At 40.9% G+C, this 17,226-nt stretch overlaps 1 protein-coding gene across 1 annotated transcript in view; it reads right to left on the bottom strand.

Moving 5' to 3' along the window:
• Positions 1-408: 408 nt before the first annotated feature.
• Positions 409-17,226, bottom strand: part of slc15a1b (solute carrier family 15 member 1b) — a gene marked incomplete at its 5' end in the record, with an annotated part of 30,339 nt that continues 13,521 nt past the window's right edge. Inside the window, 17 exons of the mRNA XM_062052165.1 lie at positions 409-651; positions 753-860; positions 10,091-10,228; positions 10,313-10,427; positions 10,521-10,628; positions 10,995-11,041; positions 11,128-11,262; positions 11,346-11,462; positions 11,542-11,623; positions 12,037-12,125; positions 12,205-12,237; positions 12,313-12,357; positions 12,455-12,544; positions 14,551-14,637; positions 14,730-14,812; positions 14,925-15,008; positions 15,097-15,187. Coding sequence (XP_061908149.1) covers positions 409-651; positions 753-860; positions 10,091-10,228; positions 10,313-10,427; positions 10,521-10,628; positions 10,995-11,041; positions 11,128-11,262; positions 11,346-11,462; positions 11,542-11,623; positions 12,037-12,125; positions 12,205-12,237; positions 12,313-12,357; positions 12,455-12,544; positions 14,551-14,637; positions 14,730-14,812; positions 14,925-15,008; positions 15,097-15,187 — 1,695 coding nt within the window. The remainder of the gene's footprint in view (positions 652-752; positions 861-10,090; positions 10,229-10,312; positions 10,428-10,520; positions 10,629-10,994; positions 11,042-11,127; positions 11,263-11,345; positions 11,463-11,541; positions 11,624-12,036; positions 12,126-12,204; positions 12,238-12,312; positions 12,358-12,454; positions 12,545-14,550; positions 14,638-14,729; positions 14,813-14,924; positions 15,009-15,096; positions 15,188-17,226) is intronic.

Here is a 17,226-nt window from a genome sequence, read left to right as displayed (position 1 = left end):
TTCTGTATTATTTTTTTTTTATTTGTCCTTACTAGTCCATTTTCTACCGTCTCCTAGCCACTCAGGCAAATCATATTGTCTAAAAATGCATCTTCGTCTTTTTATTAGGTGTAGGGTTCACTGCATCCAAACTTGTCAAGGTACATTAAAAGTGCAATATGATGTTTCACCTTCCCGGGGGGCTGGACTAATTGCACCCTCAGAAGCACGGAAAAACAAAAGTACTTAAGTCGATGGTAGAATACGCGCAAACCCAGACTGGGAATGCTCACATTTTAAAAACAAAAAACAATCAAAAACAAATTAGTTCCACTTTTGACATTAAACAGACGATACAAAACACAGAACCAAGCAACGTTTATATACATCATTATGGGTTGAGGTGAGTGTTTTTTTCCCCATTAATATTTATATCCTGGTCTGAGAAACGTTTTTCTCCTCATCTGAGCTTGAAGCTGAACTCCTCCTGTCTGCATTATGATGCTCAACGGCGTCCCTCCCAGGGTTCTTCTTCCACTTATCATCGGGTTCCATCTCACTGAACTGAGCTTCGATCTTAACCGGGTCAATGTACGTGTAGAAGTGGGCCATGAAGGCAAAGATGAAGCACACAGCCACCAGCAGGGATGCAAAGAGAATGTACTCGGCCCACTGATGGATGCAATGGATACATTTTGTGTACATTATTGTCAGCAATCTTATTGTTTCATGGTATAATACGTCATACTTTGCAGTTTACTTAAAGCACAAACCTGATCTGAAAGCGTCGCTGCCTCAGCAACAATAAGCACAATGATGTTACCGACAGCAACGGTTAACAGCCAACCTGCCTGCAGCACCGACTTCATGTTGCTGGGAGCCTGGGAAGTAAAGAACGCAAGAATTTTAAGAACTGCATAAAAATATCCAGGATTGAGTTAATACAGAAAATAGTTTCTGCTTCAGGCACACTGCTTGACAGTATTGAAGTAAGTAATGAATAGATAAAAAAATGGAGAAAAATAAAACAGTAAAAAATGTGTTAGCCCAAATACAGGAAGTTCTCTCCCCTCCTCCATCTCTGCTCCTCGCAGCGTTGGCGAACACAAGAATCTTCAATAAATGTAAAAGTGATGTTAAATGTTTATTCATTCATTTGTTTTCTAAATGTAAAACTGTACTATATTCTAAACCAGGGGTCACCAACGCGGTGCCCGCGGGCACCAGGTAGCCCGTAAGGACCAGATGAGTAGCCCGCTGGCCTGTTCTAAAAATAGCTCAAATAGCAGCACTTACCAGTGAGCTGCCTCTATTTTTTAAATGTTATTTATTTACTAGCAAGCTGGTCTCGCTTTGCCCGACATTTTTAATTCCAAGAGAGACAAAACTCAAATAGAATTTGAAAATCCAAGAAAATATTTTAAAGACTTGGTCTTCACTTGTTTAAATAAATTCTTTTTTTTTTTTACTTTGCTTCTTATAACTTTCAGAAAGACAATTTTAGAGAAAAAATACAACCTTAAAAATGATTTTAGGATTTTTAAACACATATACATTTTTACCTTTTAAATTCCTTCCTCTTCTTTACTGACAATTTAAATCAATGTTCAAGTAAAAAAAATTTTTATTGTAAATAATAATAAATACATTTTAATTTAATTCTTCATTTTAGCTTCTGTTTTTTCGACGAAGAATACTTGTGAAATATTTCTTCAAATTTACTATGATTAAAATTCAAAGAAAATTATTCTGGAAAATCTAGAAAATCTGTAGAATCAAATTTAAATCTTATTTCAAAGTCTTTTGAATTTCTTTTAAAATTTTTGTTCTGGAAAATCTAGAAGAAATAATGATTTGTCTTTGTTAGAAATATAGCTTGGTCCAATTTGTTTTATATTCTAACAAAGTGCAGATTGGATTTTAACCTATTTAAAACATGTCATCAAAATTCTAAAATTAATCTTAATCAGGAAAAATTACTAATGATGTTCCATAAATTATTTTTTTAATTTTTTCAGAAAGATTCGAATTTGCTAGTTTTTCTCTTCTTTTTTTTCGGTTGAATTTTGAATTTTAAAGAGTCGAAATTGAAGATAAACTATGTTTCAAAATGTAATTGTCCTTTTTTTCGTGTTTTCTCCTCTTTTAAACCGTTCAATTAAGTGTAAATATCATTAATTATTAATAATAACATAGAGTCAAAGGTAAATTGAGCAAATTGGCTATTTCTGGCAATTTATTTAAGTGTGTATCAAACTGGTAGCCCTTCGCATTAATCAGTACCCAAGAAGTAGCTCTTGGTTTCAAAAAGGTTGGTGACCCCTGTTCTAAACTATATGTTATATATATTATATTCTCAACTATACTTCATTTGCTAAAGAGATGATCAACTATCTCCATGTCAGCCTTACAGCCACGGTATTTTTTGTTCATATTTTTAGGTAGTTTTTTAGTATTTTTTCTATATTAATATACAGTATGTTTCTGATATTTTGTACTTTACACGTTGTACAAGTTAGTAGTAGTAGTAGTTTATTTTGGAAATATAAAACAAAGCAAAATAAAAAATAATCAAAAAAGGAAATAATATTGATAACAATAAAAATAAATATTTCACAATGAAAACACATACAAAATCATACCCAAAAAGGAGTGGGAAAAAGTGAACCCTTTTTTACTCCCACCCCTTATTTTATAAGTCAAAGAACTACCTTTCTTATCATCATTATTATTATTATTATTATTATTATTATTATTATTATATACAATGATACATTTACCGGTCTTATTACAATATATTATCAATAATCTTTACCCACTTTTCTTTAGTACAAAAACACAGTGCATACATACAATATACACATACTGTATATAGTCACATGAATACACGTACCAACTGATGGTAACACCAACCAGTAACAAGTAAATAATTACCCAAATAATTAGAATAATAATAATAATAATGAAAACACTTCGTGATTGCTAGGAACCCTCGTTCTTGTACATATTGAAAATCGTGTTTTTGTATCGTTTTTTAAACAAAATTAAGTTTGGACATTTTCAATTCAGCATTCAAAATGTTCAATAATTTAACCCAACATATTGAAACAAAAGCGTCTTCATGTTGTGCATACATTCTAAATTTTAAGATTGAAATGACCCCTTAAATTATAACCCCGTTCCCTTTCAGTTGAAAATGTTTGCACACTTCCAGGCAGTGAATTGTTTTTTGATTTATATGTAATTTGTACTGTTTGTAGTTCCAGAAGATCTTTAAATTTCAATAGTTTTGAATGTAAGAAAAATGTATTTGTATGATCCCTTTATCCTGCCTTATGAATGACCTTTATATTTTCCTTCTGCAGAGTGATGCGTGGATGTAGTGTGCTTATGTAATTACTTACATCACTTAATGGCATTCATATCTCTGCATGACTATGTTTTAACCTTCTCTACCTACTTATTAATACAATTTAATATTCAGCCTGTTAAACAGTCTGTAATTGAGGACGATCAATCAGAACAGGTTATAAAGAAATATACCATAGCTATGGTAATATTGTGTAGTGAACTGTAATTATTCGATGTGGGCTGCAGTGGGCAGTATTAAACCTAGTCTCAGTGGTAGCGAAGAAGAAGACGAGCTTGTTCAAAGACAATCTTCTTACTTTATATCTCCGTTGCCATTACAATACACCTAATTTCAGTCTGCCAGAAAACATTTATTTAGGTAAAAATATCACATAATAACATAGAATAGCATGATTGTATTGTAAGATGATTTTTTGTTGTTTTGTTGGTTAAACCGAACGTGTGTGAATGGTATGAGAAAATCTCACATAAAAGTGACTTTACATTTTTTCTCTACCATCTTTGTTTCTGCTGAGCTTCTATTCCATCTTTCTAAAGCAGTTCGAGTAACAATCTACATTTTATGTTATTAATGCACTTAACTGTAATCCAAACACGAATGTGAAGCTTCTCCTCACGCCAAGCAGCAATGGCGCTCAGCGTTCCCTCCAATGGTGTCGTCTCATGGCAATTGAATGTAAAATTGTATTGTCTTGCCATGGCTTTGGATCTGAGATTTCCATAAGGTCCCTCTTTCTTTTTGCAGTTCTGCTAGCTATTTTCGAGCTCGTGGCTCAACAGTAACTGGACGCCATTACACATTTCCCCAAACTACAGAACGGGCCGAGGGTCAAAAACGTGAATCGCGTGTAAAAATTATCGCCGTTAAAGGAATTTATAGTAAACACGTTATTATCATGTTGTGGTGGATATACACACACAGGACACTTATTAATTATTACGGTTATAATTCACTGCGTTCTAGCCCATGTTTACTTGCATAGGTGCATAGGTGCTTTTACTTTGAAGTGTTGAGACACACCTCTGTGGTGCTGACGTAATTACCTGTGCGACAGGTTTGTTGTTGTTGTGGTTCTCTCTGAAAATAAACGGAGTGTTACTTGGCTCTCCAAAGAGGAATAAATCTCCGTCGTTTCTCTGCCTACACTCCTAGATTGGTGACCCCTTTTTACTCTTGGACGTTTCCAGAGTTTACTGAACATGTCTGCTACACTAAAGTTGCCCGACTTTTGGGAAGGGAACGCAATTGCGTGGTTCGCACAGGCGGAGGCTCAATTCGCCATCAAAGACATTACGACGGACGAAACAAAGTTTTATCATGTGGTGGCGTCCCTTACAAGCTCGACTGCGGGGAGAGAGGTGAGTCTGCTAGAACGTCCTCCTGCACGCAACAAATACGCCGCTCTGAAGGCGCATCTACTGGAGACTTTTGGACTTTCTGAATCCGAACGTGCGCGCCAACTCCTCTCACTTCCCGGTCTCGGCGACAGTAAGCCTTCTGAGCTGATGGATCACATGCTGGCTCTGCTGGGAGACCATCAGCCGTGTTTTCTTTTCAAAGAACTATTCCTGCAGCAGCTTCCAGAACAAGTTCGTTTGGCACTTGCGAATTCATCTATTACTGATTTTCGCCAGTTGGCCAGGGAGGCGGACAAATTTTTCTCAGCTGGGAAGAAATGTTTTGCAGCCACGCCCCCTTCCACGTCTACTGCCACCAGTGATGACCATATGCACCAGCCATACTCCATCTCTGCCACCACTACTGTGCCCCGACGTGCAAAGCAGTCAGGAGGATTGTGTTTCTACCACGCCAAGTTTGGCAACAAAGCCAAGAAATGCCTTCCCCCCTGTACATTCAGTGCGTCGGGAAACGCACCGGCCGCCACCTATTAGCAGCCGTGGGTGACGGCCGTACCAGCGGCTTGCTGTTTATTACTGACTCCCTCTCCGGTCGTCGCTTTCTTTGTGACACAGGTGCCCATATGAGTGCGCTGCCAGCATCAGCCACAGACATTCGCGCAGGGCCGTGTGCCCCCCCCCTTCTGGCCGCAAATGGCAGCACAATCCACACCTTTGGCACACGCACTGTGACAGTGAGTTTTGCTGGTCAGCGTTTTACCTGGGATTTTGTGTCAGCAAAGGTGTCCACTCCCCTGTTGGGTGCTGATTTCCTTTTTGCCAACAAGCTTCTAGTGGATGTGAGGAACCGCCGCCTCGTCCATGCTGAAACATTCGGCTCATTTCCCTGTGAACACAGTGACACTGCCCCGACGAAGCTGTGCAGTGCCCTCTCGCCCGCTGATGACTTTTCTCACCTCCTCAAGGAGTTCTCAGACATCACCGCACCTACCTTCTCCTCCGCCTCCGCCAAACATGGTGTGTTGCACTACATCTCCACCAATGGCCCGCCTGTGCACGCCAAAGCCCGGCGCCTTGACCCACACAAGCTCAGTATCGCAAGAGCTGAGTTCGACGCCATGGAACGCCTTGGCATCGTCCGCCGGTCGAACAGTCCCTGGGCCTCCCCCCTTCACCTGGTGCCAAAGCCCAATGGTGGTTGGCGCCCGTGCGGCGACTACCGACGCCTTAATGCTGTCACTACGCCGGACCGGTACCCTATTCCACACATCCATGACTTTTCTGCCCACCTGGCGGGTGCGTCTATTTTTTCTAAAGTGGACCTCGTCCGGGGCTATCACCAGGTACCAGTTCAGCCTCAGGACATTCCCAAAACAGCGGTGATTACCCCATTCGGGCTTTTTGAGTTTCTACGGATGCCATTCGGACTAAAAAATGCTGCCCAGACCTTTCAGCGATTGATGGACACGGTGCTGCGTGACTTGTCATTCGTTTTTGTCTACCTGGACGATATCCTAGTGGCCAGCACGTCTGAGGCAGAGCACCTATCACACCTGCGTCTTCTCTTCAGTCGTCTCCAGCAGCACGGCTTGATCATCAACCCAGCGAAATGCCAGTTTGGACTGTCTTCCATGGATTTCCTGGGCCACCACATCACTACAGCAGGGGCGATTCCTCTGCCGTCAAAGGTGGAGGCAGTGTTGGGGCTTCCGCAGCCTCACACTGTCAAGGCTCTACAAGAGTTCTGCGGCATGGTCAATTTTTACCACCGTTTTGTGCCTCGGGCTGCCGACCTTATGCGCCCCCTATACAGCGCTCACAAGGGTAAAAAAACTTCTAAGCATGCCCTTTCTTGGTCCACGGACATGTTGGCAGCTTTCTCTGCTACAAAGGATGCACTCGCGGACGCAACTATGCTGGCTCACCCGGTGCCTGACGCCCCTGTTGCTCTGACCACGGACGCCTCAGACTATGCTGTTGGTGCTGTTCTCCAGCAGTTGGTCAATAGTGTTTGGCAACCTCTCGCTTTTTTCAGCCGCCAACTTAGGTCCAGTGAGCAGAAATATAGCACTTTTGACCGTGAACTCCTCGCCCTGTATTTAGCCATCCGTCATTTCCGTTTCCTGCTGGAAGCCCGTCCGTTCACTGCCTTTGTGGATCACAAGCCTTTGACCTTCGCCATGGCCAAGGTGTCGGAACCATGGTCTGCCAGGCAACAGCGCCACCTAGCTTTTATTTCTGAATTTACCACGGACATTAAACATGTGTCAGGAAAAGACAATCCCGTGGCTGACTGCCTCTCCCGTGTGGTCATTGGTGCTGTCCACCTTGGAATAGACTATGCCCGAATGGCTGTGAACCAAGTTTCGGACCCCGACATTCAGGCGTACAGAACAGCGGTCACTGGCCTCCAGTTGGCGGACGTCCCGTTCGGCGATGCCGGCACAACGCTGCTCTGCGACGTATCTCTGGACCTGCCCCGTCCTGTGGTGCCGCAGGTCTGGAGACGGCAAGTTTTCGACGCCATACATGGCCTCTCGCACCCAGGCAGCAAGCCGTCACAGCGTCTCGTGGCAGCAAAGTTTGTCTGGCATGGCCTCAAGAAGGACATTCGCGACTGGGTCAGGACCTGTGTGGCATGCCAACGCGCTAAGATCCATCGCCATGTTAAGGCCCCGTTGGAGCAGTTTGCAGTTCCCGAAAGGCGTTTTGACCACGTCAACGTTGACCTGGTGGGACCCCTTCCTCCCTCCAGGGGATTTACTCACCTTCTGACTATGGAGGACCGGACCACCCGTTGGCTGGAGGTTGTCCCACTGTCGGCAACGACATCAGCTGATGTGGCCCGGGCCTTCATTGGTACCTGGGTCGCCCGGTATGGTGCCCCATCTGACCTTTCGTCTGATCGTGGCCCCCAGTTTACTTCCGAGCTCTGGAATACTGTTGCCTGTCAGTTGGGTGTCTCACTCCACCGCACTACAGCATACCACCCTCAAGCAAACGGCATGTGTGAACGTTTTCACAGGGACATGAAGGCCGCCCTTAAGGCTTCTCTCACAGACGACGGCTGGGTCGACAAGCTCCCGTGGGTGATGCTGGGGATTAGAACTGCGCCTAAGGAGGACCTCCTGTCTTCCTCAGCGGAGTTAGTTTATGGCCAGACCCTCAGAGTCCCAGGTGAATTTATACCCCGCACTACAGTCCCCTGGTCTGCTTCTGACCAGCGGCGTAGCCTCATGGACACTGCCCGTACCTTCCTACCAGTCCCGACCTCGCACCACTGCTTGCCCCAGGTGCACATCCCCCCTGACCTGCGAGCAGCGGGGTATGTGTTCATCCGCCACGATGCCCATAGGGGGCCCTTGCAACCACCATACGACGGTCCTTATCGGGTTGTGGAGGCTGGGGATAAGACATTTGTCATTGACATTGGGGGCAGACTGGATCGCGTCTCAGTGGACCGGCTGAAGCCAGCCCACCTGGATTTGGGCCGTTCAGTTGAGGTGGCTCAGGCACCACGTCGCGGTCGACCCCCACACTGCCAACCGACGTCTGCTCGCCGTCAGCAGCCGGCTGTCACCCTCCCGCTTCACCCCCCTCCGCCTGCCCAGGAGCTTCGGAATCGCTTTGGGCGGGTCATTCGGTTCCCTGGTCGTTTCACTGGGCCAGTTCTTGTGAATTCTGGGGGGACGTGTGTGGTGGATATACACACACAGGACACTTATTAATTATTACGGTTATAATTCACTGCGTTCTAGCCCATGTTTACTTGCATAGGTGTATAGGTGCTTTTACTTTGAAGTGTTGAGACACACCTCTGTGGTGCTGACGTAATTACCTGTGCGACAGGTTTGTTGTTGTTGTGGTTCTCTCTGAAAATAAACGGAGTGTTACTTGGCTCTCCAAAGAGGAATAAATCTCCGTCGTTTCTCTGCCTACACTCCTACAATGTTAACTTTGACAGCCCTAGTAATTATTCATTTTAAATCATTTCAAACCGTGAAATTTACTGAGTGACTTCATAGCATTGTTATTATTGTGAAAAATATGACATGTCATGTTTTTCATAGCAATTTTAAGATAAAGTTGCAATTCATTAAATTCAAGTACTGTCTTACAGGTTTGGTTCTACAAGAGAGCTTGTAATTCAAAACCCTTGTATGTCAAAACAGCCCTGCCCATTGAAGTGAGTTAAACTCAATTTAATCTGCGCTTGGCTCCCAAAAAGCACCACAATTTTAACATGCAAGATACCTTTTAAAAATAAAAAATAACTTTTGGAAAATAAAAAAAAAACACAATGCAATAGCCACATATAATATACAGATATTATATTCTGTATTATCAGAACCACCAGCTGTCTTATGTTCAATGTATTATTGTCCATACTTATAATATAACAATTATATATAGTTAAATTATAATTATATAACAAATATTTTTTATAGTATTCTGTTTTGATGGTTTTATTGTCTTCCTTTTTTCTGTTTCTGCTACCGACGCCTAAATTTCCCCACAGGGAATAATACAGCTTTTTAACTTTATAATCGAATGCACTAGAAATCATAATAACTACAGTAGTTTTATAAAGTGATCATGTACAGCATTTACCTTGGAAAGCTATTGGGGTGCAGTTGGATTTCAAGTTGGTGGTTAGATATTGGCCTTCGTAGCTACAGCAGAGCGGCAGTGCATCCTCACTTTGCTCTGTCACGGTGCAGGGAACTCGCAATAGAAATGCAGCTCTGAATGCTGGTCTTTTATACTTGGGAAAACCGACTTCTAAAGTTTCTCTGTCGTGCTGCTTCTCTGTCGCACATACCATCAAAAGTTTCTTCATATTTTCATGGATACATGTCCGTCGATTTCCCTCTTCATGTGAGACAGGCCACTTTTTTTAAAAACTCATCTTAAAACCCACTTTAAAACATATTAATTTTGACTCAGTCTTTGTTATCCTATCTTATCTGACTATGTACATTTTGAGCATGTATTTGTTACTTCTGCTTACAAACTATATTTGAATGTTTTTTTTTAGCTTTTCGATAGTTTTACTTATTTTGGTGTACGGCCCTTTGTTTTCAACTGTGGTTGTTGTTACGAGCCTTATAAAGAAACTAGGCATGGCATAGTATGATATTCCATTAATGGTTTTGACCTTCGTGGTTCCACTGTCCATACTATTACTGTAGGTTCCACGATCGTACTACCACGACATTAGAGGTGTTCTACTTCTCAAGACTGAAGACAACATCAAAACAGCAGATAAACTAATCCCCGTACGGAATATGTAGGATTTGAATGATTTTAAAGCTGATATTTTATGCTTACTAATGATTTATGCATGTTAGAACTTTTTTTTGATGCATGTAATAAGTACCTGTGAGTAGGAGAATTCCAGGCCCGTAACAGAAAAGACCACCTCTCCTGCCGTGATGAGGAAGTACTGAGGAACCTGCCAGGCCATGTGGATGGAGTTTGGACTGATGTCCATCACTTGACGGATGTCTTCTTCACACTTGAGGACACAAAATAAACACTCAGATGCACAACCTCGGTCAAAATATACACTACAAAAGTAATTATGTAAATGTTTTGTTACATTTGGTCCAAATACAAATGTTGGTGGGATGACCAAGGTGTAAGAACTGCCAAAGCCAAATTGCTGGTTGTATTTACATTCCGCTCCTGAACTATTCTGGATCAGGAACTGTGCACTGGTTGTAGCAAGACAGAAAGTGGTCTGATTGAGGAAATTTCTCATTGATTGACATGCAAGACTAGAAAAGAAAAGACCAGAAAATCCTTACTTCCCCTGTGGCACTGCAACATATGTTGACATGTTGAAAGCACTAACGCCGTTGAAGTCCAGACTGCCAACTGTTATATTTAAAACTGAGTCGAGGCTGTTGAAAAACCTGCAGAAAAAAGACCTATTAGTTACAACTGTGACTGTGTGCCTGGGACAATTCTCATTAATCAAGGTCATTGTATTTTCAGGGCATTTACTCAATCGCAACTGGACTGTTCAGATTGTCTGGAAGACAATCCGCTTCTCATCCGAGCAGCCTTCATCAGTTTATGCTCAAAGACTGTACATCTCCAGTCCGAGGGGATAGCGCATGATACAAAGTATTCAAAGATACATGGAATGCAAAGTATTTATAAATACTACTTTAGGATAAATGGAATACATACTTAGGATCCGGCACTATTCCCTCCGACTGAGGCTGTCCTATTTGAGAAAACGGTAATAATACATGCTTAAATCGTCAGCAACTTGCCTTATAGCATTAGCTCCCTCATCCGGCTTGACTGCGAGGTCTTCAAACTGAAGAAAATAAATATATTTAGTTAAATTCAAACCAAAGACATGTTCCCTTGTCCCCATCGTCTGCTGGCATTGCTGACCTTTACTGGCATGGGCTGGGGCCCATCTTGTAGAATGACTATAGTATTCCGGGAGCCGTCCGTTAAACTGATAGGGTAAATGGCCTCAGGGCTCAGTTCCAAACCAAACGACTCTTCAAAGGTCAGGTAGTCATTGCTGGCCTGATATAGCAAAATCCATAAAAAGTCAGGTGACTTGCTGGTGGTCTGAGTGGATCATCAGTACCATCTGTTTGTTGGAGTACCGTAAACGCGTTCAACTGCAGCGACTGTGACCCAGCCTTTATGTCCAGTGGCTTGTTCAGCATGTTGAGGAACTTTACTTGGCCCTCATTACTTGATGGGAAGGTAGGTAAGGTTTGCTAAAAGTGGGGAGATTAATGTATGTAAGCAGTTTTGACAAGAGACATTCAATTGTGTTTTCACCGCTGTCACACTAACGTCAATCTGCAGCTGAATAAGGGCTGCGGCAACAAACGCCAGAGCAGCTAGGAACATGCCAACGGTCATCCTCTTCAATGGACTACAACACACACACAAACTTTGGTTATACAGATATCACCAAAAAGTGATCAATAGTGTTCTTGATCGTAAACACATCCCTGAAATTGTGTGGATCATCTGAAAACCTGTGACTGTGTGATGAAGTAATGTAAGGTAGCAAGTTCTAATTGGGTCATCTTCAGGATTGTAAGTGGTGAACAAATCAATCCAAATATAGATAGAATTGATAGCAAGGGTAGTATAAGATCAATATTTACTTGTCTTGACCAAAATTTAAATATGAAGTCCGTATTGACGATTCCTCGACACTGGAATATTAAAAAGCAGCTAATTATGTTAATGGTCGAAAGCTAAGCTATTTTCAGTCTGAACAATTCCATTGCATAATGTTACTGTGATTTGCTGCTAATTAAGCATGACTGCAAAACTCACGTAAAGTTTAACTTGCACTTGGAGATGAGCGGGTAGATCATACTGTCCATGATTGGCACCAAAATCAGGATCAAGATGGGGTTGACCGTCTGGATGGACCACAAGGTCACTTGTTCAATGAGTTGGTTTAAAAACATCTTCACAAAGATAAGTGACAAAACTGTTCACCTGCATCTGGTCTGGCTGGATAATGAGGACACCCTGTTGAAAAAAGGCATGTTTTAAAATCTTGATTTTGGAACACCAAAGCAGGGCTCTTTATCAAAAAATACTTACAAAGTCACCGTCCATGGTAGTTGCCTGAAGGGTCCATCTGGATCCCTGTTCAGTACATGCAGCTTACTGTTATACAAGAACCGACTAGGCTGTGTTTGACACAACAATACAGTGAAGATATGGAGGTGGGGGGGATGTTCACCTGCTGGTCAAAGAGAGCCCAGAACATTGGCAAGGGGATATAGAGGAACAGAACCTTGACCACCATCTTCACCTGTGCAATCAGAAGTTTCTACAAAAAAAGAATAAGAAAACATGTGATCCCTAAGATGTCATAAGGTACACTTTAGTAAGGTGAACTTATTAATACGTATGCATGATAATGGAAAATTGAGACAATAATTTACAGAATTTACAACCGATAAACAATATTTTTGTATATACTGTACATTTACACAAGATTTTGTGAGAATAAATTAATTTAACAATTTGCACTTTTCTGTGAAGCATACACTCTAACAAAAAATATACAAATCTATTGTAGAGATCAGGATAATGTCAACTAATATTTCTATACTTAATTAACTAAACTATAATTTCAGTAAAAATTCACTTCCTACTATAATTCTGACCCATGCAAATAACTAGAATCAATGCATACAACAGAAAACAAAAATGGAATGTATTAATATAAAAACATTTCAATTATTTCATTGATAGACAACAAGCAATTCACACATTCTGAATATGGTTTCAAAAATGGAAAAAAAAACTGTATATCCAACACAACATATATAAATAAGGCTATTAGAACTAAGTCAATAAGATAATTTATTGCAGTTAGCAACGACGCCAAAATAGCGCATTTTTTACATTTATAAAATCATAAACGTTATCTGTGCTTCTTGATGAACCATAAAATTAAACAATTACTTATTTTGTCGTCAAATGCTTTCGCTCTAAGGTCTTTTCTTTCAAACTCGTGCCTCTTATCAATCGCTTTGTCATCAGTCCTGTGGCTTCACGTTTGCTGCGGTCGCCACTATTAACACTATATCACAGACTAACAGCACAGGCAGTTTCGTATTGCTGTCATAAATATTCATGTTAGTGAATTTTAGTAACCTGACTCTCACCAGATCCTTGTAGTTCGCTGAGCTCCACACAAGGATCTGGGCTCGAAGGTATTGCAAACTCCTTCCAGATAGCAAAAAGTAATGAACCAATCAGGATCGCCGGGTGGGGTTTCATAGATGTGACGTAGCGCCGAAGCGACTGATTCAAACAACAATGGCGGCACGCAGCCTTCGCTGCATCGTGTGCTGACATTGATTCTGCTATTGCACCTGTTTTGTCGAATGTATCGAATATTAATTCTTTAAAAGATGAACAGAAAACGGTTTTGAAGGCAAGGATGTTTTGGCTCTTCTCTCGACCGGGTTTGGATTTCCCAGCGTCGCTCTCATCAGCGTCACGGGTTGATTTCGATGTGAGTGGTTGAAGTAGCACGTCATTCAAGATAACGGACAAGTAGTTTATCCAATCACATACAATGATGTGCCCCGCCTTCTGAAATACATCTCCTATTGAGAAGTCCCAGATCCTTGTGTGGAGCTAAGCGAACTACAAGGATCTGGCGAGAGTCAGGTTAGAATTTTAGGGTAATTCATCAGATTTATGGCGCTAAAGCTCGTCTTTAAACCTCCCCATTTAATATTTGCAAAATAAGTTTTTTCAAATTACGAGCGAAATGTCTTGTTTTGACAGCCCGCACTGGCGACTGCCTCGCTATGATGCTGTTTGCTGTACACAACAGGCCGCACGCACAGTATCATGACATCACAAATATGCAATTGCAAACAAGATAAATCTTTACTCATCTTTACTGCACAATATGAATCAAAGTGGCCCAACATCCATTGATTTTTTTTGTATGCTATTATTTCTATTATTTTATTTTAAAATTGCATTTGTCACATTATTAGCTGCCAGCATTTTGTAGTTATTCATTTCATTTGAAAAATCATTAAAGCTGAAAAGCTAAGCTGTTCCCTTACTGGATGAAAAATGAACCAAACTATGACTTTAATACCGAGTTGCGTACCACACCAAGAGGATGCCGTACTGTTACAGTACAGCCCCAATATTTAAGGAGTTGTGTATATCTTCCTAATAAACTGCATTTGAACAACTATCGTGACTTTCATGTCAGGGTTCACCACACTTTTATCGTCCTTGTTTTCACAAGGGAAATTGCAATGTTATCGATATATCATTGTGTGAATACTCTGATCTTACATCATATTTCTCATCAGCCCAGTCCATCCAGTGCTCCCTTTTAGGGTATTCTGAACCACGATGCCTAAAGCGGTTAGCAACAGCAAACTGTAAGGGAAAAAAGATGTGAATATTGAATTAAATACTGTAAATAATATGATCATAACAGTACTGGTTTTGTCTTTAGAAGGTGCTCATACCCAAATGCATTTGCATACTTTCACCAGGATGTTTCCTTGAGGAGAAGCTTTGGTGTACATTCCACTTCCAACAATAAACACGACTACACGCACAGAACATGGATGAAAAGTATTTACAAATTATTAAATGTTTTTAGCTAATTAGCATGAGTGCAGGTGCCATGATTGCGGCATGTAACAAAGATGGGTTCTTACTCAGAGCGACCACCATGAGGGCTGCAGGAACTCCAAAAGCCAGCGGGTAGCACTTCTGCTGGCTGTAGATCCCACAATCCTGAGCTACAACGTAACATATGTGAAAAAAAACTCATCATATACAGTACATCCAGGCCACAGCTAAAAAAAATTTGACTACGTCTAACCATACCTCTGAGAATGGGGGTGATGACAGTGGACAGCAGACTACCTGCATTGATGGACAGGTAGAATATGGAGAAGAAAGTGCTTCTCTGCTTCTCCTGTTGGATACAGGACGTAAAAAAAGTCAGGAAGCAACATTATGCAATGTACACTTATCTTAGTACTTGGCCTTGAACAACGGTCTAACATCACTGAGACAGATGTTCCTAATAGTTAATCAACAACTCAGCTCGAAAAATGCTGAGGAAGAATAGATAAGTGAGTTAATTGGAGATAGTGTTCATACTCTGCCTTGGAAAAGTATGAGTTGAAAATATGGTTTCAAAGCATGACAACTCCTGGGAATTCTGATCAAAAGTTAGCAATGGAATAATTTTCTGCCGTCATTAGTTAACCTTTTAAAACCACTGGACTACAATACAGAGGCCAGTGTGGTTGCTTCTATCAATTTACACGTTTTACATCCACATGCTGTAAGCCAGGGGTGTCCAAAGTGCGGCCCGGGGGCCAGTTTCGGCCCGCCACTTGTTTGCTAATGGCCCTTGGCAGGTTGTAGAAATTGAATGAGTTTATTATTTAGACTAACACCCTCCCCCACCACATCCCACCTCGCCAGATTGTAATTAATCAAATGTAAATAATCAAATATATATATATACTTGTTCTTATGCTTTCTGAGCTCACTATGTTCACTGCTCGCTGTACCTATCCTACGAAGTAAGACCTACACTGTTTCAATGTCTATTTCTCAGATGATATAATTGTTGATGACTGAAGTGCTGATATCAACCAAACCTAACCATCCCACCCCCCGGATTGTAAATAATGTAAATAATTCAATGTATATACTCTGATGATTAACTTGTGTGATGACTGTGTTATGCTGATAGTATATATTTATACCATGAATTGATCAACGTGGACCCCGACTTAAACAAGTTGAAAAACTTATTCGGGTGTTACCATTTAGTGGTCAATTGTACGGAATATGTACTGTATTGTGCAACCTACTAATAAAAGTCTCAATCAATCAATCAATCAATCAATATTACCAAGACGTTATTAGTAATGCTGTCAAACAATACACTTATAAAGTCAGATTAATCACACTTTGGAAATTGGATTAATCATGATTAATCACAACTATTACTCGCTTGCATGATTTCATTTAACTTCAAAATTTTAATTCAATTAAAAAAGGCCTCAATAATTGGTTAGAAATGTAATTTCATTGTTAGAGTCCGTTTACAGTAAAGGAGCAAAATAAACTGTGTGATTAATCTGCGTCTTTACATGATTAATGCAATATTTTTGGTGATTGATCACGTTAATTTTGACAGCCCTCGTTGTTAGATGACACTTATTTTCTTTGTCACCTACAACACAAAGCTAACAGGGATGTTTTGTTCAGCTAGCTGAGCATATATTGACATACACTGGTTGGGTTTTAGCATCTTTAGAGAACAAAATGTGTCAAAAATGGCCCCCGCGTCCTTCCGTTTTACTGAATGCGGCCCTCGTCGGTTAAAGTTTGGACACCCCTGCTGTAAGCAGAGGAACGGCAGCTAAATACTCCATGAATTTTAGAAAAACAGAAGAACTTAGTTTAGATAATAATGAGTCATATCTTGGAATATGGGATCCATTATTTAAATTAGTTTTGACTGTTAAATGAACCTAAAATATGACTTATTTTATCTTTGTGGAAAATATTGGACACAGTGTGTTGTAAAGCTTATGAGATGCGATGCAAGTGGAAGCCACTGTGACACTATTGTTCATTTTTTAAATGTTTTTATGTTTTATAAATGGCTTTGATGATAATGTAAATGAGGGATTTCTAATCACTTGTCATGTCTTTATGATCATGTTTTGTTTTAGTTATGTCCTGTTGGTTTAAGACTTTTTAGTTCCTGTTTACGCTTCCTGGTTTGGTCACCATGGCAACTTATTAGTTTCACCTGTCCCACTGTTGGAATCACGCACCTGTTTGTAATCAAGAGAGAGTATTTAAGCCTGTCATTTTCTGTTGGTCGGCCTGGCGACATTGACTTCTGTTACCTCTGTTACGTCTACTAACTCTGTTACCCATGCTACGCTTGCTACCATAGTTTATGCTTCATGCCATGCCAAGTAA

This window comes from Entelurus aequoreus, linkage group LG07 (assembly GCF_033978785.1).
Source record: "Entelurus aequoreus isolate RoL-2023_Sb linkage group LG07, RoL_Eaeq_v1.1, whole genome shotgun sequence".
Taxonomy (NCBI): domain Eukaryota; kingdom Metazoa; phylum Chordata; class Actinopteri; order Syngnathiformes; family Syngnathidae; genus Entelurus; species Entelurus aequoreus.
The sequence above is the reverse complement of the archived record's forward strand: the minus strand, read 5'-3'. Positions and strand labels throughout refer to the sequence as shown.